The sequence below is a fragment of the Toxotes jaculatrix genome, chromosome 12, assembly GCF_017976425.1.
Source record: "Toxotes jaculatrix isolate fToxJac2 chromosome 12, fToxJac2.pri, whole genome shotgun sequence".
NCBI lineage: Eukaryota > Metazoa > Chordata > Actinopteri > Toxotidae > Toxotes > Toxotes jaculatrix.
Window position 1 is genome coordinate 5,568,042 of NC_054405.1, and position 23,161 is coordinate 5,591,202.

The following is a 23,161-nucleotide window of genomic DNA, read 5'->3' on the forward strand; positions in this document are numbered from 1 at the left end:
CATTCCCTCAGCTAATCAATCACTGGATGCTGTTCTTAAACATCATTGTGATTCTGTTTGTTTGTCTTTCACACCCACTACTACACAGCCCACCTCCTGCCCATCACCACCATGACCTCCATGTTGTCCAGGTGCACATGTCCAAGGGTGGACGCGTGTCCCAGGACAAATTCTGTTATTCATTTTCATTTGATCTCTCCAAATAATGTGAAATGATAGAAAGTAAATCAACTTGCATTCCTTTACAATTCTTTATTTATTTCTTTGTATTTGTCTGTGTTTGTATGTGTGTATATGTGTGTGTGCATTTGTGCAAGCTTGCATGCATAAGTGTGTATGCTTGTACAGTAAACATGTGTCAGCTAACTGAACAATGCCGTTGATTAAATCACACTGGAACATGAACAAAGATAGAAACACAACTGGAATCAAACTACAAGCACAACATCTAGAGTCTCTACAAAGACACACAACTCAGTGAGGGTCATGTTGTCAGGTGATACGATGGAGGGGAGCTCTCCAACATCTAAACATAAATTAGACACACTGATATGATTTTAAAAGTATCAGTCATACAGCGTGAAAGCGCTGGCAGCTGTATGGGATCATTTTACTCAGCCAGAGGGAAATGCCATCAACAGACCTCCACTGGAGCCCAAAATCTTTTGATTATGACGCCTTACTAAGACTGCTGATGAAATTATACCAGAGTTTAAGTGTCAATCACAGAAACGCATGTGGCTTTATATTCCCCCGCTGATTTAAGGAAAATAATTGCCTGACAGTTTATGATAAGACTTAATTTAGTTTGTTTTGTTTACATGTATGATACACTGAATGTGACATCGGAAACACTATGTAAGCTTTACTGTAGATACACAACAACGTGTCATTGAAGTAAAAAACATAAATAGCAAAACTATAGGAAAGATTTAATTACATACATCCAGATAAGATAATGTATTATTTTTGTATATTAGTCATCATAAGATATAAATTGTACACAGACTTTAACAAAGATATTGTTTAGCCCCCGGACCACCCAACCCCTGACCTCCACCTCCAGGAATCCCACCCTTCCTTTTCAGTTCACGACGGTGCAGTTTGATTGACATGCAAGACCAGACCCACATCAGGTGCAGACACAGCTGACAGCACTCGCTCTACGACTTCACATCCTGCTTCTTTTTCTGGAATTTCCTAAACTGCGACTGGATGGCAACAGCAGCCCTCTCCGTCTCCGGGTTGTCCATGTCGATGTCAAAGTCCTGCGGGAGGTTGTTCTTCTTTTCATCTACGGAGAGGGGAGGGTGAATTGTGAGAAAAGGGCAGGACTGATGTGTCTCAGAAGCTTTGTGAATTTCCAGGAGTGAGACTCATAAACATCTTGTTCAAACTCTTTTTCATACTATTTATAATTACGTGCTTTCAGAAAAAATCACAGATGTATTTACAACTGTGATTACAAAGTTACAAATCTTTTATCTTTCTTCTTTAATTTTTATTCTTGTCAGGGAAGAAGAGCCTTGAATCTGACACTAAAACTCAAGACACCCTGTGCACCACCTCTTCACATACAGGGTAAACACTGGGAGGAGAGGCCTATACTGTAAACCAACAATTATTTTACACAAAAACAACTCAACAAATAAATGGAGTCATTAAATGTGCAAAGGAAATAAAATTTAATTGCAGAGTTTACAGGCTGTTTATACTGTAGCAGTGTTAAAGGAGTGTCTTCATTCAGGACGGTACAAAAACCCACAAATCAAGAAACAGTGCCAACGAGGCAGCTGCTCTCTACAGAGAAGATGTTGGTCTTTTATGACAGAAGAGAAGACAAACCCCTCTAATCCTCCATTTATAAATAAACTGGCATCTTCTCCATACAAGCAGCAGACTTTATTGTCAAATTGCTTTTATTATTACTCATAGAGTATGCCGTCAACTAATCCTCTCATGAGACACATGAGAAACAAACGCTAGGCAGCATTTGTTTCTCATTTGTTTAAAGCTGCATGTGTTTAAAGGTTCAGTGTCAAGGTGTGATGTGCCAAAATAGTGAGTACAGAGTGAAGACTGAAGCTCAGACACACAGAAAGCAGGTGTGGGGTGTAACTAAAACAAAGGGAATAGGTTCAGTTTTATGGGATGTGGCTTCAATTCTTCCTTTAGGCTTCATGGGAAAGGAGATGTGATAAGATACACTGCTACTCATTCACTCACTAATACCAAAATGTTAGATGTTTATTCAAGCAACTCAGCTGTCATGCACTACAGTGCTCCGTTCATGATTGTGCTGACCCGCTGTGCAAGGTGTGCATTCTGGCATAAACAGTGACTTTTCCAAATGACCTACTTACGTTTAGATGGAGCCTTTGGTTGACCTTGGAGCCCTTGGATGACAAATGTTACATTGAAAACAAATTCATATTTCATGATTGCAGAAGCCACATAAACCTCTCTGTCCCTCACACACACACACACACACACACACACACACACACACACACACTGTGTCTTTCTCTGCAATCACACCTGCTCCATGGGGTCGATGCCCTTTACACCGCAGAGGGCATAAGACTTTCAGACTTTCACAGTTTCAGTAATGCATTGTGCTGATGCATGAATGAATCCAATTGTGACAACAGATGATGGGATTATTTCCATAAGAGGTATGTGAAAGGTCATGTTTAAATTGGTTCCTGTGAGATTAAAGGCAGCCTAAGAGTATGTGGACATTGATTGATGAAGGCCCAGTCTAGGAAATACTGAGCAACAAAACCACAAAAAGAAGACCTGTGAAGCCAGTCAATGACTGTAACAACTGAAACACAAGTTTGACTCTAAATGCAAACAAAAACTGGAAAAAAGGGAACACATTTATTCCCTCTAGCTGTGACACTGTGTCTATAGGAAAAGGCTAAGTTATTGGTTTTCATACAGACACGGTGCCCTTTCAGGTAATTCCAATAAGCCATCACACCCTTATTCAGTATCACAGGCCCCTGCCAGATAATGAGCTATGGCAGGCAGACAGCAGAAAGCTGAAAGTATATATATATATATATATATATATATATATATATATATATATATATATATATATATATATATATGCTCATTGAAAGACTTTCATAATATTTGTGACAATGACAAATTCTGGGGAAAAAAAAAGATTTAGTCCACCAATTTTCTTTGTCCTTATAATAAATAAATAATTTTCTGTTGAAGATTTTTAATTCGCTATTATGTGTAAATTGACAGCTGCAGCTGGAGCTTACATGCATTGCTTTTGGAGTTCAGGTCAAATGAAACCAAGAGATTATTAATATAATTATTATTTTGTATTTTTATAAACGCTGAAGGTGTGTGTTTAGACCGAACGCGAAGCGAATTTTTCCCGCGACACGATTTCATACAAAGTCAATGCAAGAACGCGAACAGCAACGAATTCGCGCCGCGACAGCTGACAATGTTTCAACTTGAGCGAAAAATCCGCGTGACGCTCTGTCGCGAAAGCCTATCAGTGTTGCCATTCTCCTGACGTCACCGACAATAAAAAAAAAAATGGAGGATGAACTTATCATTGGCACCTGTGGGCGTCCAGAGTGGTACCGCTTAATTTCTGTAATTTACAGAGACATAACAAAAAATCAGAGGGCTTGGAGAAAAATCAGCGAAGCTGTAGGACTGTAGGAATGTACCAGGTAAGTTCTAAAAATCTGTATCTGTTAATTGATTCAGCTATTGGTTGTACTTTACTGTGAGCCAAGTTAGCACTAGCGTTAGCTGCCTTCCCCAGTTAGCGCAAACATTAGAACAGCCGGCTCTCTGTTTTTTAAGTGTCTTGTATTCCACCTCATGTTGCTCAATGTGCCTTAAATTGTTCCTTGGGGACAAATAAAGTTCTCTGAATCTGAATACAGTATGTAGTACTCATTCTTAGCATTGTTTGTATTATTGTTGCTCCGGGACAAAATATTTCAATGTTTCCAGGCTTGTTTCATGTAATTAAAGTACTCACAATGCGATTTATGCCTAGGTCCATCTGCACCTCATCCCATGTATCTACCAGTATGTATCCAGGAAGTATTTCATTGATACGTTATGTTTACAGAATATTTACACTATAATTTGCAGGTTGCAATCTGAAGTGTTACTTTTAACTGGTGAAGATTGAAGCTGCTGTACAAACTTCTGTTCTGTTCAAGAAAATGCCTACTGTTAATTCGGATTTATGAAAAACCTCAGAGTATTGTAGCACAATGGTACAGAGAAACTGGAAAGGCTCAGTGTCAAAATACAAGAAATGACAACCACTGTATGTATCAGTGGCTGCCTCTGATAAATCTCCTGCCCTGTGATCAAAGATTAGACCTGAGTGACCGTATGTGAAGGAGAAGGAGAGGAGGCACACTGGACTGGAGGGTTCCTTACATTTCTATATTATACATGTGGCAAGTAGATTTACCTGTACACAATAGTCATTGAGAGACAGTGTAGTGTAGATGCTTCTCCTCTTATATCTAAAGCCTATAATGTTTGATATTTTGATAATGTGCTGAGCAATGTTACTGCATGAAAAATTATTATTTTAAAAAAGTACCTTTCCTATACTGTACATTTACTGGAGTGAGTTAAAGTTCAATAAGAACCCAAAACAATGGAAAGAGAAAAAAAAATGCAAAGGGATTTTAAAGAAAAAGAGTGTGACTGATGTCAATTGAATGCAATTCACGCCTCTGTCAAATTCAATTAAGCTGCCTAAAATCCCTCCAGATCACCGCCGGGGTGTTTCCCTCCAGACTGAGCCGGAGCTGCAATACACTTCATCATCCCAGAAGTTGGGACAGGAATCCATTCCAGTGCGGGTCTTAACAGTGTTATCAGCAGCCCCAGAGAGAGAGAGAAGAGAGGTGACACATGGTCTCCAGGTAGGAGCTGCTTTATGTGCTGAACGGGGCTATGGAACCATTTAGCAGTGAATAGGCTCCTATTAACCTGCTACATCTATTGTGTGAGGAGAAGGTTGACTATAAGGAGCGGAGGAGATTACATTCAGTGGTTCCTCTGTGTATTGTATCACTTGCTGCCATGAAACCTAATTTTGTAAATGTGCTGCAGAAAGGGCTTTAAGGATTTACAGTATCTGCTGGTTGAAAGCAGGAAACCCTGCAGCTCAACACAACTTGGTAAATGTATTTTTATGATAAAATCTCAGCTTTTCCCAAAGCTTAGTTTGCATCTGTTCATTCTGCAAGTCAGAGAGGAAATGTCCAAATGCTAAGGTCACAACAACAGAGCGATTCCTTCCTTAGAAACAGGCCTTTGTTCTTGTTTATTCTAATTTTGCCAGGATGACAGTTCCGTACTTAACACCATTTATGAATTTCAAAGGGTCCTGCCGAGTACTGTGAGCCCAATTTTACCGTCTCTAACTCTAGGGATTTGAATTACATTATTATGCCAACAATACCATGGCCTAGTTTGCAAAGTAGGTCTTCCTGTGAGTTGCTGCCATGGTGGAGAAAATCCTAACCACTGTGGTGTGTTGTTTCTCATATAAAAGCAGAAAGTAGACACATTATAATACATCCGTTTGTCAGAGTTTTTGAACAATTGCGTGATCTTGGATTTTTTTTGTTTTTGTTTACACTGATATTTTACCAGTTGTGTGCCACCAGGACAAGCAGTGCTTGACCAGTTAATGCTAAAATAGTTACAGTGATACCGAAGTGGAAGTGTTGCCTCTCTCTGACATCTCAGAGCAGTGTTCTGTCCTATGAAGGATCTGATTTTGCTTGTTTGCATTCATCTTGTAATTTACTGCCATCTTGAGGCCGCAGTAAGTCATTGTTTCTGCAAGCTGGTTTGATTTTCAGCCATTTCAAAGAAAATGACTTCAACAGTCTTTCTTGTTAGAGGGTATCAGAAGCAAGTAAATGAGCAGATTACACCGTGATTTATCATCTCAAATCAGTATAAGTTGGCTTACTAATTGGGTTGTTGTTGGTTCTTTGACTCTTGCTTATCTGTGAAAGTCACCACATGTCACTGTATTTTACTGTCAGTGTATAATTGTACTCATCAGAGGTAATAATCAAGTCAGACAGTCTGGGGGGGTTTGCTGGGGTTCTTTTTAATCAGTGTTGTAACTCCCAGTGTCGAAGCACATCTGCTCCTTTGCTTAAAGAAATGAGATTCACTATAACATAAGGCATTAAACTACCAGGTCACATTTCCAGTTTGCCACTGAGCTCTGAAACTCCTTACAGGATCAGTGTCACCTGCATTTGCATCTTCATTTAATTTGTGATTTTCCTGTTTATCTACATCTCTTTCCTCAGTGGTGGAAGAAATATTCAGCTATGTTACTTAAATAAAAGTCCCAATAAATAAAAGTGTAAAAATACTTCATAATAAATAAAAGTCCTGCATTAAAGTAAAAAGCACTGGTTTGGTCCCTCTGACTGATATATTATTATATGTGGCAGCATTAGATGATTGATCCTGAAGCATCAGTGTGTCAGCAGCACATTAACTACTTGGTACTTGGTTACTGGTAATTGTCCTCATTCATTTCAGAGTTGCTTGTAATTTTATGCTACTCTATACTTTTACTCTGCTGCATTTCAGAGGGGGATGTTTTACCCTTTACTGCTCTACATGTATTTGGAAACTGTAGGTAATAGTTACTTTGTATGTAAGTGAACTGATATGCATGTCTGCAGTCTGAAATATTAGAAATATATCACACAAACCATGTGTTTGTGCATGGTTATACTTGGTTCTACAGTGTGAGCATGATGGCTTGAAAATACCTTGGCCAGCAGATGGTTTGCTGTTTCCAGTCGTAGCTCCAGCTGCTTGTCTCTGCAAAGAAAAAAGAGAAAAATATGATCATCTTCATTTATTTATTTTTATTTATTTATTTTTTTTGAAGATGAAGCAAGAACACCACATGTGTATGGTTGAGAGAGAGAAAGCATCATAGGAAGTCATGCAGACACTAAACCCAGTCACAGTGAACATGTTATGGGACAGTCTCTGCCCCGTGTGAGGGGAGTCAGGATGAGATATGTTGATCTATAATCCATGTGTCCGTAGCAGAGGCACACTCTCTGTGCCTGCTCTAACAGCTCCCAACTGTTCTCCCCTGACAGGCTGGTGCTGATCTGCACATGCACTCAGCTCCCAAAATAAGGCGTTTGCTTGGAGAAAGATCATTTTGCATCACACTGAGCTTTAGAGTATAGATAACATTTCTCTAATCATTGACTTAACACTCTGTTCTTTCAAAATCAATGTGTTCCCAGTGTGAGAGCATAACTCACACAGCCCAGAGATGTGGGTGTGATTTGATTTAGAGCACAATATATTTCACAGCAGAGACCATCTCTCCATCTTGACTAGCCCAGCCTGAATTATTAATCCCGTGCGTTCAATGAATTTCAAATGCCAAAGCAGTTTTGATGTGTTTGAGTCAAGCGGGAACAAAGCAAAATAAAACTGGCAAAAGAAACCCGACATCTTCCTCCTCGTGTCCCCCATGTGCCATCGTGAGAGCCAGCGGAAGAGAAACTTGTTTGGCGGTGTGGCCATCTGTTTTTCTGTTTACACGCCGAAATCAAAGTGAGTAAATGCCGCTGGGATTCCCAGCACCACGCTGACTCTCATCTGTTTGATTGTGCTCTGGTGTTCGGTGGGGGCAGGAGCAGTGCCACACGCTGATGGTGCCATACATCACACCTCCACCCACCAGGACACAAGCGAGCATTCGGTGGCAGCCAGAGCGGACGAACAATAATGTTTGAGTGATTGTCTCGGTGCAGTTGGAGGGTGCAGTGCAATATCGAGAAATCAAGACAAATGCACAAAGCTGATATCAATAACCAGCTACAGGTCAGAACTCTCTGATGCTGCGTTCTGTCATTTCACCCCATCTTCCTTCTTTTCTTTTCACATTCATTCTTTACTTTTCCTTTTCGACTCTCCTGCTTCAGCCTTTGGCTTTGACTTGCTCTCTCGTACTCTAAACAGATGGACCGTGGCTTTAGACCCACCAACGGACATGATAGAAGCTGATCCAAGTTCAAAGCCTTAGACTTCTTCCATATTAGATCTCGTTTCAGCTATAAAATATTTGTAGAATTCATGAGGGACTAAAAGAAAATCTCTCTGATCACACCAAGAAGAGGTGTGGGTGCTCTTTGTGTCTGTTGATGACGACAGTAGTTCAAACCAAAGAGAGATAAAGCAAATATTGCTTGTTGATGCTGTAAAATCTGGGTGTGAGCAAATTTGATGAGTTTTAGAGTTCAGAGAGGTCACAGGTCACTGACAGGACAGCAGGTGGCAGAGGTTCAGTGTGTTGGTCGTGGACAGTCTTGCCTCGAACCCAGTCTTACAGAAAAGCTGTCAGGTATGATGATGAGAAAGAAGTTCTGACTGAAAATCTACAGCAATGTGACCGTTTTCTCTTATAAACACTAATAGAGTGAATCCTCTTCTTCTTTCCGTCTTCCATGGTTTCAGCTCACTAATTTCATCACATTTTTTAATGTGCCAAATAAACATGGAAGGAACCAGCGAGAAGAAAAGAGCATTTACATAAAAATTCATGAGGATTTTTCAGAAGCAGTGAGTGAATTTCAAATGAGATGTTTGTCACGGCCCATCTCGGTCTTTGCTCAGGCTTGGCACTGCTTGATTCCCATCACTTGCTCACTTCGAGCAGTTGCGGGGAGGTGTTGTCGCTCTGTTTGCCAGCAGCAGTTTTAACAAAGGAATTTTGAGCGTTAAGAAAGAAGACAGCAGCTGGTTGTGTGGATCGGTGCTGATGTTTGCCTTTTTTTTGTTTTTAGTGTGACTGATATCAGGCACTCAGCGTCACACTTCACAGTGGCATGAACGGTGATGTGTTCACTTACTCTTTTACATGCTGATGTCATGGCCAATGGTGATGCAAGTGCACAGAAAAAAGTGAACTACAGAGTCAGAGACTGTAAAGTTTTAAAGTTTTAAACTGAACTGAACGAAAATGATCCGAAATGTGATTAGTTATTTACATCAGATCTCCTCCTGTGATCTCTGAGTCAAATACAGAAATGTATCCTACATAATGCTAATGCAGCAAACTAGCTAACCTAATGTAATAATATAAAAATCACCTAGCAGAAGTTAAAGATGCTGTTTCACACAGTGGAACACCTAACTCCCAGAAAGCACAGAACAAGAAAACCTAAACTACAGGGTGTCAACTGGACATAAGAAACTCGACATGTCACCAAACTGAAGTTGCAGATTATTAGAGAATACCAGCTCCTCTCTGCTGTCTGCAAAGATCCAGCACAAATGATGATGCAGGAGTCTTTGCATGAGCAAGATCAGGTCCAAGAACTGAGAGAATGATTCAGACTGATGCACACAACCATCAGCTGTCTGTTGCCGTGGTTACATGCACGTTTGTCCTTTCTGATTGTAATCAGTCTGACTCAGGACTTCAGATCAACTGTTTACGTGGGATGTGGTTTAATACACTCTGGTGTTTACATGCACCAATGTATTTAATCACAGCATGTGTGAAAGTGATGATACATCATGCGTGTGCAGAAACGTACGTTTACATGTGTTTGTGTCGAGATAGAAAGCAGCTAGGAAATAATCTGATTAAATTGTTTACGTGTTACAGGTTTTCTCTTGGTTTATGAAAAGGTTTAAAATTCCCTTCTGCAACTGATTGAAATTTCAGTTGGTTTGGGCTTGTTTATTCGGTTTGAGGTCTTTGTATGGAGCATCCTTTTTTCACTTTGGGCTTTTAAAGTGATTATAATGGGAATTTTAGGCTCCATGTAAATGTACCTTTTGTCTCATTTAAAGGATCGTGCGAGACATAGAAGCTGGCGAGGGACAAGAAGATGGGAAGCCTGCTATCAGGATGATTAACACTGTCAAAGGAGCAGGTGCCACAGGATCTTTTGTGGTATATAATTAGAAAGAGAAGAAAAGGAGAAGAAGAAGAGGAAGAAAGTGTAGAGCCCTTTTAGAAATCCCACAACTTGAAAAGCTTTGTAAAATCTTTACAAAGGATTTTAGAAAACAATAAAATCAAATCAGCCGTTAGAGGTAAGTAGTATGAGTCATGACAGGAAGGTGGAACTAAGTGATTCCGTATATTAAGTCAAATGGTTTTGAAGTTTGGTTTGAATGATGAGATTCAGTGAGCTAAGCCTCTGAGGCCAGTCGCTGTGAACTCTGATGACGAAGACTCTTTTTAATCTAGGGCCTTGGAACAGCCAATAGGAACCTGCCAGGCTCACACAGGGTTAAAAGATGTGAGATGTAATGACATGCCAGAACCATCCATGTGTTAAAGCTGCACTAAGCAGCATTTCATGTAAAAATACCACCACTGCCTAAATCACCCACAGATTAACTTTTGAGTCTGGTGACTGGCAGTGAATCCTCACAGGTGTGATGAATTATAATACACTATACTACACTATCTATCTATCTCCTAAACAGTTGGGACACAGTTACTACAGCCACCAGCTGTGTCTTATAATGGGCCGTGTCCATTGGGAAGCCTCCATGTAGTCCAGTATTCAGCTGTGGTAATTTAATACAGAGCTTGTATTTGGTGGAGTCATGACTTATTTGGATCATTTCGTTCAGGTCAGTTCAAAGATTTGTTGTGAGTGACTCTGTAGTTCAGAGCAGGTAGGTACAACAGAATCATATCACACACTGTCTTCAATATCTCAGCAGCCTACTATTGACAGTCGAGTTACCAGATTATGATGGTCGCTGTGGCTTTCTCTGTCATTTAATAGGTTTTTAATGAGGAAGCAATTCATTCAGTGACAGTGGTGATTCAGTGTAGTCAGTTAATTTGTCCATGTACTGAACGCCTCTAATATCCACTGCATTAGCGGGACCGGTGGGTGAGTGCCACGTCCAGACAGACCTGAACACACAAACAGTCCAAACACACTTCATCTGCCATTAAGAATAATACAGTTCATATACTGTCTCCGACAGTTGCCGCTCTTGTGAATGCACACAGCTCTTTGGGGTTTATAATGATTTATGATAACTTTTTCAGCTGCCCACTGTGACTTGCCATGTGACCACGGCAACTACAATATAGAAGAGGAACGATATGCAGTAGAAGCTGATTTTACTGTCCGATTTCTCTGAATGACAAATGTCTTCACCAGCAAAGAGAACACAGATCAGTGAAGAGATGGCAGTATTAGGACAACAGTAGGACAGTAATCAATGTTTAAAACGTTCTATGTTAATGGCATCATTTTATTAATTATTTCCTCTTTTTTAAGCAACAATCGGCTCTGTTTGGCAGTGTGATGAGATGACAGCATGTGGTGCACAGGCTGGTAAAATCAACTCTTAAACAGATACTCTTTAGAGTTTACAGCTATGCTAGTAGCTCTGTGAGGCTTTACATTGATATAGAAATGCTTTGAGTTAAATGTTAACATCAGCACGCTAACATGATCACAGTGACAGTGCTAACGTGGTGTTAAGCAGGCATAATGTGAACCATGTGAACCTAATAGCATGACTAGAAACTATGGACATTCATGATGTCTAATCAACCTATTGTCAATTGTAACAACAATGTTACAATGCTAATCCCGTTATATCGGGCTTTGAATCTTACCTTTGTGGTGAGCTGAGCTCACTGAGCAGATCCAGTCCACCGTTTACTAGCTGCATTTACTGTAACAGTGATTATGCTCATGCATACACCAAACTGATGCACAAACACAAACATCAAACATCAGCACAAATTCAAGGCAGTGGACACTCTCTTTTTCAGCCCTGCCAAACAGGACGGCTCCTCATTAAGAAACTGGATGAGAGGAGATCATGAGTCTCCCATGCCTCCAGTGCCAGTAACATGGTGAGCTAGACTCAGCCTAACACAGTGCTGCTGGCTGGTGTTTGAGCGTGGCTCGTGTGCAGCTTGTGCAGAGATGCTGCGCTGTCACAGTCTCTAAAGAGGAACCACAGTGTTTGCCTGCTCCTGCTCCCATATGCTGGAGACAGAGCTTGACAAAGAGATAGCAGTGATGATAATTACATTGCTAATGATGGGTCTCCTTCTGCACAGTGTATGTGCCACATATGGCTCTGTCTGTCATGGTTGACTAACAATGTGCAAAGCTTGATAAACACTAGAGATTATTTTATTCACTCTTGAGTTTCTGGATGAGAATGCAGTGTCATGTGTTTATAAAACATTTCAGTCTCGTAACCACAGTGCAGCATGCTCTCATATATGACATAGCAACTGTCATAAACAGCCAAAGGAACCAAAATATCATTTTTCAAACCATCTGATGATCCCGTACTAAATTAATGTCTCTTAAATGCTGATTAAATAGTGTACCTGACACATTCAAATAACACAGCTGTAGAGAGTTAATGTTACACCTTCTCGATTCATATACTGAAGGTTGTGGTTCAAAAATATAAAGCCTAAATGGTACGAATGAAAGTGCTGCTGGGAGAGTGCCATCCCTTACAGTAACGTGGTGTGATCCTCTACAAAGAAGATACATCACTCTGTTGGATTTCTTGGAACTAGAGAAACGCTCAGTTCGTTTGTGGTTGAGCCAGTGTTTCAGAGAGGAGGTTCTTCCCTCATAAAATATCTTTGGCAAATACTGACAGTGGCATGCAGAGAGCACAGAAGCCTACGATGGCCAAGTTTCATCAAGTTAGTGACAGAATGAACATTAATTAGTGACAACGCTCATGAGAAGCTGTGGCTGAATGTTTTCTACGCTGCTTTGGAGAAAACACTGACGATTATTAATATTTCACGTTCACACACGCTGATCTTCACTGTCTTATGCAGAGGGATGCTGCACTGTAGAGGCCAGCTGTCCTCAATCTGAGGTGGACAAAACACAGCAGAGTGTATTAATGAAAGGATGTGATTTTGATCTGTGTTATTTTAGCTGGTACTGACCCACTGAAATATGTATGGATCAGCCTGATACTGTGAGCTGTACTGGTGCCGTCTGTAAAGGTTTATTGTTTCCATCACTGCGTCCTCATGTGATGTGCTCATGTGTGGTTTTTCTCTGTGATTGAGTTTATAAAACACCACACTGGCATGAAGGGTTGGCGTGCACATGGTGGGAATTGGTAAAATAAATAAATTACCTTCCCAGTGTGTGGGGGGGGCAGTTCGGGCTCCCCAGAGAAGCTCCATGCTGCACTCAGGATCTATTAACAATTTAACGAGGAGACAGCAAAACTAGGTCACAGACGGCTCATCCCAGCACCATTACAACCCCTTAGCAGCTTCCCCACCACCAGACTGGAAACAGTCGTGACAGCGTGGAAGAGTGGCACTGCTGAGGGATGATTGACTGAAGTGTAATGCCACGCTGGTAGCAACCACGGTGAACTGTACTGTAGTTTGTAATTAAAAGGACTTTTCTTCCCTGATAAAATCACCAGACTGCAGCTAATTTAAAAGCAGGTTATCAGCTTTTCGATGTGAACAGCACCTTGAGTTTCTCTGATGATGTAACTTGCTGCAGAGGACACTGAGATATTTACAGTTACAAAGTTTAAAATAGAATCGTCTTTCAATAAGTGATGTGAGACATATGTTAAAACAAACCCTGGTTTAAACAGGTTTATTTGAGTGGAGTCAGTCAGGCAGAGGTGCCAACTGTGGGGCAGCTTTTCTTGCCACAACACAACATGACATCTTCTGGCAAGGTGCTGCCTACATGCAAGTGCACCTCTCTGGTAGATTATTTTAACATGAATACTGTGTTTTTACTGTTTATCTCGCGGTTTTTTTTTGTGTTTCACACAGCGTTGAAAAAAACACAAAATCTAACACAAAGGTGTCTTTCCAGTGTCTGTTACTCCAGATAATCCATGACTGTCCTCCCAAGACAAAGCCGTGACAAAGCCCTCTAGTGGGCATAGTAATTATGACTCCTGTCCATTGTGCGCAAAGGGGGGACGTGGTCATGAGAGACTGCTGTTCATTTCCTTTTCCTACTGACAGTCAATGTTTTTTTTTTAAGCATGACCATGATTGTTCCCTAACCTTAAACAGATGGTTATCATTGTTACCATGATGGTAAAGCTCCCCTGATTTTACTATAGTAGTCATTTTTACTCAGACTTACATATTTTTTAACTAAGTACTAATTTTAATCCAAACCATGATGATTTCTTGTTATTTTGATGTTGGTATTGTTGTTGTTGTTTTTGCAGTTTTTTGAGTGAAATTCCCCTTTAAATCTCAACAGCTTTGCTATACCCAGCAGCAACTTTGACTGTTAAACAGCATCATTACAGTATAAGGAAGGTAGAGTTTGCCTTCAAGCTGGAGTTATTCAAGTAAAACTAATGGCGTAGCAGCATGATCTTACCAAAGAACATTAGCATGCATTAGGCATCAGGCAGAGCTTGGGCCGCCAAGCATCATACATTAAACTTTACGGAAAATTCCTTCTCTCTCTTTCAAACAGCCATTGTAAACACACTGACACAATAATTAAATTATTGGAATTATTGCAGTTCATTAGGGAGCAGATCCAGCTCACGTTCCAGCCTGTACTCCAGGTACAAAAAACACCCTGTGGAATTTAACACTCCACAGATACTGTTTCTGCCTGCTCGCAGATTGAGGGCAGTGCTTTGACTGGCTGAGTGGTGTACTAAACCATTTCAATGACAACAAAAAAAACAAAAACGCATTGGATTTCAAGCCAAAAAAATTAATGATGAGGAGGAATTTTTATTCAGATACTCTGCACCGTGTTGCTTCCTTTGGATCTCGGCTCTAATTAGCTCGCTCACTGTGCCTTTAATGTTCGCATCAGTTACAGACAACCACAGCACGAGGAGACAGTTGGTGAGGCCAAACCTGGGCCAGTGGAGGAGAAATAAGCTGAGACTGAATAGTCAGTAATAACAATGGAAGATGTAGTGTAGGATTTAAGCACTTGAGAGGTAATTGAACAGATTTTTCTTGTATTCCTTTGACTCTAAGATTGCAGATTGAAATCAGGTGGTGGTCTCAAGTGTATAATGAAACAGTATGTCAGTGCTAACCACTCTCCTTCAGTGAGATCACATGTGATTCCTGAAAAATGATGTGTGACATTTTGAGAGTCTCGGGGGGGAAAACCTGTCTGTGAGGCTCTATTCAAAAGCTGATAATGCTACTATAGCACTGATCCCGTCTTGGCAGTTTAAATGTAATCTGCTCTATTTTCTCTTGTGTTGACCATTCACATCCCACTCCTCACTCGCTGATGTTTGTCATTTTCTCTCTGGCAAAGCCCAGGAGAAGCCAGGATTACCCCAGAGGCTGGGTTACAGTGAGTGAAGGCACCACCAAAGCCTGCCGACAGTTTAGATGGATTACAGATTATTTCAGTGTAATCTCTCTTCATTGTTTAAAGCGGGATTAGGGCGAGCCAACATGCCTCCCGACAAATCGCAGAGAGTCACAGATTAAAATGTGTTGATATTTCAGGTCAATAAGAAAAAAAAAAAAATCATCATATTAAATCGACACGCTTCAAATGATCTTGGAGCATTTCCTCCAGAGCTGCAGGGGCTTTTTCTCTAATCACTACTTCAGTTTGGATCTCAATCACTTTATCAGTCTTAAGTCAGCAAAAAGGAGTTTTAAGGAAAATCCATCCCCAGCCACTTTTCCCCATCTTAGCTTGCTGTCCTTTTTACATTGATCAGCAACTTTTAACACTCTTATCTCATTAATTTAATAAAAAGGGCTCTGGTCCACTTTGGATGATGAAACAAATGGCTTTGCCAAGTAGCCACCATAGCCACCACTCTCACTGTAATTAAAGTATGGGGTAGGTGGACGCAGCAGGAGACCACTTAAATGTCGATGCATTGATTGAAAGACAGGTCGTCCGTAAAACACGACATCCCCTTTAATACTGCTTATGGCAGTCTCTCAATAATTACATTTTCAAACAGATTTTATCCAGATGACTGAGGAATTGCCACTTCATTATTCACGCCGCCCTCCCGCCAACATACAGAAGGCAAGCCATCGCCATGAAAATGACTTTACATCCGGACGGCCAGTCAGATCCCACAAAATCTAATGTCAAGCAGCACTTAAGCATGGTGTGCTGCAATTAACCTGCAGCAGAATTACTGAGATATTACAGGAAATTTGCTCTTCCACTTCTGTCTGAGTGTTATTTGCATCAGCCTTTAGCAGCTGGAGTTGTCCACTTAAAGCTTTCATGTGTCACAGAATTCAACACCAAATACTCTTCTCAGTTATACTGATGTAATGGGAAATTCTCCGATGTCAGTACTCTGAAAATTAAGAGAGAATTTTTAGTTTAGTACAGTTTAGTTTTATTTTTGTAGTTTTCAGCATCTTCCTGTTTATGATTACACATCCCAGCATTGTCCATCCCCAAGTTAATGGCTGACGTATGGACATGTAGGGACAGTGGAGTCAGACGGAGCATGAAACATCAGCTGTCAGACATCGTGAGCTTTGTTTCCTAAACATCCATCATAGTCTACTGACCAACTCTGACTCAACTCTGACCGACTCTTCTGACTGTAGCTGTGCACACAGTTTCCTGTACAGGAATCACTAGTGACATTTCCAGCTCCTGCTTTTTTGTTGTTACCTCCAAAAAGACTGGTTGAGATGATCTGTTTGCTCGTTTGCTTTGCTTTGTCATATTTTATTGTTGCAATGTCGTCGTGTTGTCAGATCTAAGGAATTACATTCATATCACAACAGATTGAAGTGATGGCCAAACCTATGAAAATAAGACACAGGTGGGGATCACAGTGACATCCTCACAGCCCGGCTCTGTCACTGAGATTGGATAGAGAGAAAAGGACAGAGCAGAGAAGCTGGTTAAAGCTTCCTAACACTAACTGAACTCAGAAATCACCAGCTGTTACTGAGGATTATCACAGGACGTGATTCCAGGTGATTGAGGCAGATATGATTCTTGTTGTGACCATGAGCATCATTTATCTTTAAAACTCTCCTTCTCCTCCATCCATCTGCATCCATCCACGTCCTCTTTCTTATTTTTTTTAGACATTTTCTCTTTTGTTAAAATGAAGACAGACAGGAAAGTGATGGTGCAGGACAGACAACAGAGTCACTTTCCCACTCACAGCATCTTCGCCTGATGAGCACCTGTGCCCCCGAGCCACCAGGGTGCTGTGGTAACAGGCTACAGAAGAAATCATTGTATTTTGTTGAAAATCTGAAAGGTGGAACTGACGTATCTTGGCAACTGCACAGAGTTGGCTGAAGCCTCTCCACTGAGTGCCATCTAATTAAAGTTTTGTTGAACAACCTGAGGCTTAAACAAACGAGGAATCAGTCTCCAAATCATCATCATCATCATCATCATCATCCAGCCAAACAACGTTACAGCAGCCCCTAATGACAGTGGGCTTCACTGGAAGATGCTTTTGGTCATGTAAAAGTCAGAATAAGACAATATCTCAAACTGTTTCCACTAATGGATTACATCCATTTCTACTGGATTACATGGCTTGGATTGAGTGGGCATAACTCCGGAGGTGTCACTGAGCTAAAGTTTTACAGGAGCAGCATCTTAATTCACACAGGAGGAAATCGGAATGATGGGAATTTGGGTTGATTTTCTGAAATGTCTACGCAAAACCGCTAATTTAAGATCATTCAAAAATATGGTAAAATGAGTGAAATGCAGCCCAGAATGTTCTTACTGTAATTTCAGAGTCCATGTTGGGAAGGGGTAGGGCAGCCTGGAAATGCTGAATTCAGGGTGTCCGCGGGGTCTTAAAAAGTCTTAAAAAGTCTAAAATTAGACATTTTAAATTTTAGGCCTAAAAAAGTCTAAAATACAGGCTATTTTGCACTCAAAGTCTAAAATTGAGTTTGAGTAATTTAAGACCAAACGTTTCAATGCGAAATATCGATACAGGATTAATGTTTTAAAAAAGTATTATTTTACGTACATTACCACGCCGTTCTTTTTTTTCTCTAATGGTGGCGGTTATGGTCTGTGTAGTCCTGAGTACATGTTGATGTTGGCGGAACGCACGATAAAAACTACAAATTACAGACTACGTGAAACGGAAATGTACTGTCGTCACAGGATGATCAAGCATTGTTCTTCGCGGGCTGTGTAGAGTGCGAGAAAGGCGGGATTGGAGAAATCACACAAATATGGGAAAGTGTAAATTTAAATCAAATGCTCTTAGGAGGGCTGCTAAAGACAAACTTGCCCAGATTAAGGCTCTTGAGGACCAAATTGCAATCAAAAGTGCAGCGCTCCGAAATATGTAATTAATCTTCTTTGTAATCTTTTTGGAATCTTTTCTTTCTGCTTTTGCCTCGTTAGTGGCCCTCAGTTCAATATGGGATTTTGAAATTGGCCCTCATCCTCCATAATCTGATGTAAATGATGAAAATTATGGCTGTATATATATTCGTTTCATTTACAATAAATGTCAATTGACTGCAATCTGGGCTTGTTCTTTTTTTTTTTTTTTTTTTTTAATACTCCGTGAAGGTCTTAAATTTCACCCACGATGGTCTAAAAAAGGTCTAAAAAAGTCTAAAATTTCACTTGTTCAAACCTGCAGACACCCTGTGAATTGTTCATTACTATGCTGACAGGCCACACATTTAAGCTGCTTTCACCACAGGAGCCTCAAGCTGCCTGATGTGTTGATACTAGCACGGATGAATCAGCTGCGGCAGCACCAGCGGAGACTTGGTTATGGCCTCATTTCTTCACATTAATCATAGCACAGTATTATAAGTCATTTGACAATAACAGTGCTTTTCAAAATGCTTTCAATCCATAAAACTAAAATGTGATATTTTTATTTTATATTCTCTGTCTGTCAGGCAGTTTGGATTTAGTGGATAGTTGTAAGGCAGTTTTTTTGTGAACCACGGCTTTAAGACTTTCATAGGAGTGTTTATCAATAATATACTAGCTGTACTTGCATGTGATGACATTATTCATGTTCAAGTGCCCCTAGAGAAATAAGACTATAATGAGCACTGGGTACTATTAAAACTTTGTGTGAGTCTAAACAGAATCAAGGTGAGGAAGAGCAGTGGAGTGTGGAGGTAGATGGAGCCTGCCATTGATTTTTATTTAATTATTCATTCAGAGCAACAGCCTCTTGTCTTGGCCGTAGCTCTTTATAGGCTCATGAATCCACCACTGACATGAGATGCGAGTGAATGTCCTGAGCTTCCCTGCGTTTAATGTCTTATTTATAACAGACTCGAGCTTCACTGTCTGAGCGGTGCACAACACAAGAAGGTAGAAAATAAAGACAGCAATGTACGGTATCGCGTGTGATGCTGTACAAAAAAAAAAAAAAAAACAACATCACAAGTCTGCAATAAATGATTCATAGTGACAGAAGAGGCAGCGGGTGTTCATGGCAGTTCAGATGTTGCAGGAGCACTGATCGAGATCGAGATCAGTGTCTCATCCTCAAACAATTATCGCAAACGTTTGTTAAATTTTATTTCATATTACTGAACAATGCCTCCTTCAACTACACACTGAAGCTCCATCATCTGGTCTATATGCTGAAGGTATGGCGAGATGGTTTGTAGCTGCTGTGAGCAGGCACCATCCAGCACGGGCAGCTCCATGTGTATAACAGGACACAGAATAAAAGCAGAATTACAGTATATGCTTTTAATCAGTCCAGTTCCTTGGGGTGAACAAACTTGAGGTCTCACTGGAGCCTGTGCTCCCCTCCTCACTCTGTGTTTTATTTCGGTGGGTAAGCAGCGAGCCTTGAATAATTCAGTGACTATAGGATGTGCTCTTTGTCAGTGAATCGTCTTTCAGAGAAGAATCTTGCAGGGGTCCTTTCTAATCTCCACTCTGACATTATCAGAGACTCACCACCTCTCTCCAGTCCACATACATGTTGTCATGGCTCAGCCTCATGAAATGATGCGTACACTAACTGTGTAGGTCAATACTGGCTCTGCTTCATTCAGCATGTCTTCATGCTGGACTGAGCTTTAGTTTGAAATGTCAAAGTTAAGCCATGTTCACACACATTTACCAGCAGAGATGTATTTAATCGTCTCAGGGCTCAGGCAAGTTGTCATTTGAAGTTTTGGAGGTTTGACATTCAGATCTGCTGCCCATTTTCACCCTCTCTCAAAATGTCCCAGTCCATACTGTCTGTTGACCAGTCAGCACATTACAGACATGAAAAACAGAATGAATCACTGAGTGGGGAACAGTGGGTAATTCACAGGGTTGGATTTATGGTCCAGTGGCCATGTGCAGGGAAAAAAATATAAGGAAACTATTACTATTATTGTTGTTGTTGGTAGTAGTAGTAGTAGTAGTACTAGTAGCAGTTGTACTAGTAGCAGTAGTATTAGTAGTATTGTACTGTAGATAACCTTTAAGCCCGGACGCTCGGTCGTTATGTGAAACGCAGAAACGTGTGTATCCTACTGAAAAGAATCTCAAAGCCTCTTCTCACTTAAACACCACAATTAATTTTTGACTCTAATCATTTGGTCAAACAATACTGCATTTCACTATTATTCACAAGCATGTAAAACTAAGCTACTAAGACTTCTGTGCGCGACGTTTAAAAGCGATAATTGGACCGATATTTAAACTGCGCGTCGCCAGACGTCTCCAGCTCCTGCCTCTGTTCCTTGCCTGTTAACTTCTCGCTGAAAGCAGCTGCCGTGATGCTGAACTAGAACTCAAAGCAGAAAAGGTGTTTGCTCCAGCCTGAAGGATCACCTACCTCACTCATGGCTGCGCTGCGCGCGTCTGTGTGTGGATCCCAGGTATCAGTGATGCGCGCCGGCCAGCGGACTGAAGCTCCAGTGCTCTCCAAGACGCTGCGCTCTCTCTCTCTCTCTCACACACACACGCTGCTTTTATAGCGCGGACGGCCCCGCTCTCTTTACTCACATGTCCATGAAACCAATAGACTCGTCTCTCCTCGTCTCCAGCTCTACTCTAAATAACAGCCCTCTTACTTTCTATGATCTGCCTCGTGTTTGGCGCGCGCTCCGATTCTGTTGGGATTTATTGGAGCTATGAAAATTTAAGAAAAGCAAAAAAAATAATGAAACATCCTCCAGATGAATAACGAAGAAGTTAATCTGAACAAATTGCCCCACGAGTGTGAAATATTCTGCGCTTATATATTAAACTGCAAACACTGAATATTTGTGGAGCACCTCCACAGCCTTCGGCTACATCTTGGGGAAAGAAATCCTCTCATGTAGAGCTACAGAACAAAATGAGTCAGAAGGTCTGGTTCCGTTTCTGACTGTATGCAGGCATCTCCTACACTAACAGCAGTTTCTATATTCAGTACAGTGCAGGACCTCTGACATATTGTATTGTTTTAAACTATTGACTCAGTGGATATATTTAGAATTTTGTGACACTAATAAACAGAAAATTAAGTAGAAATATAAGCAGTTGGATTCACCCTCTTTTATTTTGCATGTAAAATCTTAGAGCTTCTGCACACCCACAGTCCAATAACAGGCATTTTCACTCATGTTGCTTAATGATTAGTCTTCTCAGGACAAATTAGACTGCAGGCCTAATAAGTCAGAGCACTGCTGTGCTGAGTCTTTAATTTTCAAAGTAACTAGCGGAGGAAATGGATTAAAAGGTACAGTATTGAAATACCAGCACAAAGTTCAAGTAAAAAATCTCACAGTACTTGAGTAAATGTACTTTGTTACCTTCTACCACTAAGGACAGAGACTGTCTGAACATCCCATGAAGGCTGAATAACCTGGATCTGCCCAGTGCAGGTGTGTGTGAGAGAAGGACACTGTTGAGGCTTCTTCATAGGTCTGTGATCCCTCTGTAGAAGCTGCAGCGTCCATGCAAGAGTTGAGAGATGCTGTGAAAAACAATAAGTGACCTTGTGTCTAAAGCAGTGCAACTTTATAATTGTTGCAAGAAACTTACATGACATCCAGGCAGGTGTTTGTCAGAAGGCATGCTGTGAAATTCTGACACAACGTGGAAGAAGGCTCCATGGTCTGATGAGACCAAAAACACAGCACATCAGCAGACTTACACCATCCCCAGCAGGAAGCCGTTTCCCAGCAGTGTTTATGGTGGCGGTGATGAGGCCTGATGGCAGCAGTGTGCGATGCTGTGGGGATGCTTTGCAGCAGCAGGCACTGGAGGGCTTGTGTGGGCAGAGGGGAAGTTAATGCTGCAGAGAACTGCAACTTTGGAGCAGATTTATCTTCTAGTACGACCGTGACCTCGAACATAGAAAGGTTTCAAAACATTTCTTTCTTGAACAGTTTTACAAATAAGAGTTTGGGAAATTGCGATAACGATGTACGGACCTTACACAGACTGACTGTGAGGTGCTTCTGACTACTGACCACTGACTTGAAGGGAATGAATCCTTATGCAGTCAGTTATTTCATATTTAACATTTGTGCAAAGAGCCTGTTTTTTCATTCTAACATTAAAGCATATGGCTGATGCTGTGTTCTGCTCTGCTCTTTAGAGTAAAAATGCTGAGCTGTTTCACTATAAACTACACAGGCCATGTGGATTGTAATGAAAGAATTTGTCACCCAATGCAGCAGTACGGCTCTTTTGATAGTTTTTATTGACAGTGGAGTTCTTCAGCATGGCAAAGACTGCAGTTAAAAAAAAATCTCTTGTGTTTATCTCAACGCAATAAAATGAAACTCTAACCAAGTGGCCTGTTTGGTGTTGCCCATGACCTCTCAACTCACGTTGTTTACTGCGTTTTGAATTGCAAGCCACATCTGTCAAAGCTGGATGAGAAAGAGAGAAAGTGTTAATGGACAAATAGATGTGATCAGGGTATTAATTTGAGAAAGTGTAGTCAGTAATTTGTGGACACCTCAGCTCTAAAACAAAGCTTCACGTCTGCTCCTCCCTCACTGGAGCAAACACAACAATCTGTAACTTCAGTTATTGCCACTATAATTACTTAATGCTGAGGGCACAAATCATTAATCTGAGGGAATGAGTTTGATCATTTGGTGGTTATTAATTCAAAGTTATGACTGATTCATTTGTACACACAGACCGTTACCTCCTTAACGCGG

The 23,161-nt window shown here is 40.8% G+C and overlaps 1 protein-coding gene across 1 annotated transcript; it reads right to left on the reverse strand.

Annotated features, from left to right (window-relative positions):
- Positions 1-1,105: 1,105 nt before the first annotated feature.
- Positions 1,106-20,910, reverse strand: pcp4a (Purkinje cell protein 4a). Its single transcript, XM_041051831.1, has 3 exons — positions 20,836-20,910; positions 6,825-6,876; positions 1,106-1,294 (listed from the first exon to the last, which is right to left on the reverse strand). The coding sequence occupies exons 1-3, from the start codon at positions 20,842-20,844 to the stop codon at positions 1,164-1,166; spliced, it is 192 nt and encodes a 63-aa protein (XP_040907765.1). The 5' UTR covers positions 20,845-20,910; the 3' UTR covers positions 1,106-1,163.
- Positions 20,911-23,161: the final 2,251 nt, after the last annotated feature.

Bases quoted from the DNA above. Each gene is read 5' to 3' on its own strand.
- pcp4a (XM_041051831.1), bottom strand. The intron at 1,295-6,824 runs GTATTTTCAAGC...CCCTCTCCGTAG, and splicing joins CAAACCATCTGCTGGCCAAG to ATGAAAAGAAGAACAACCTC.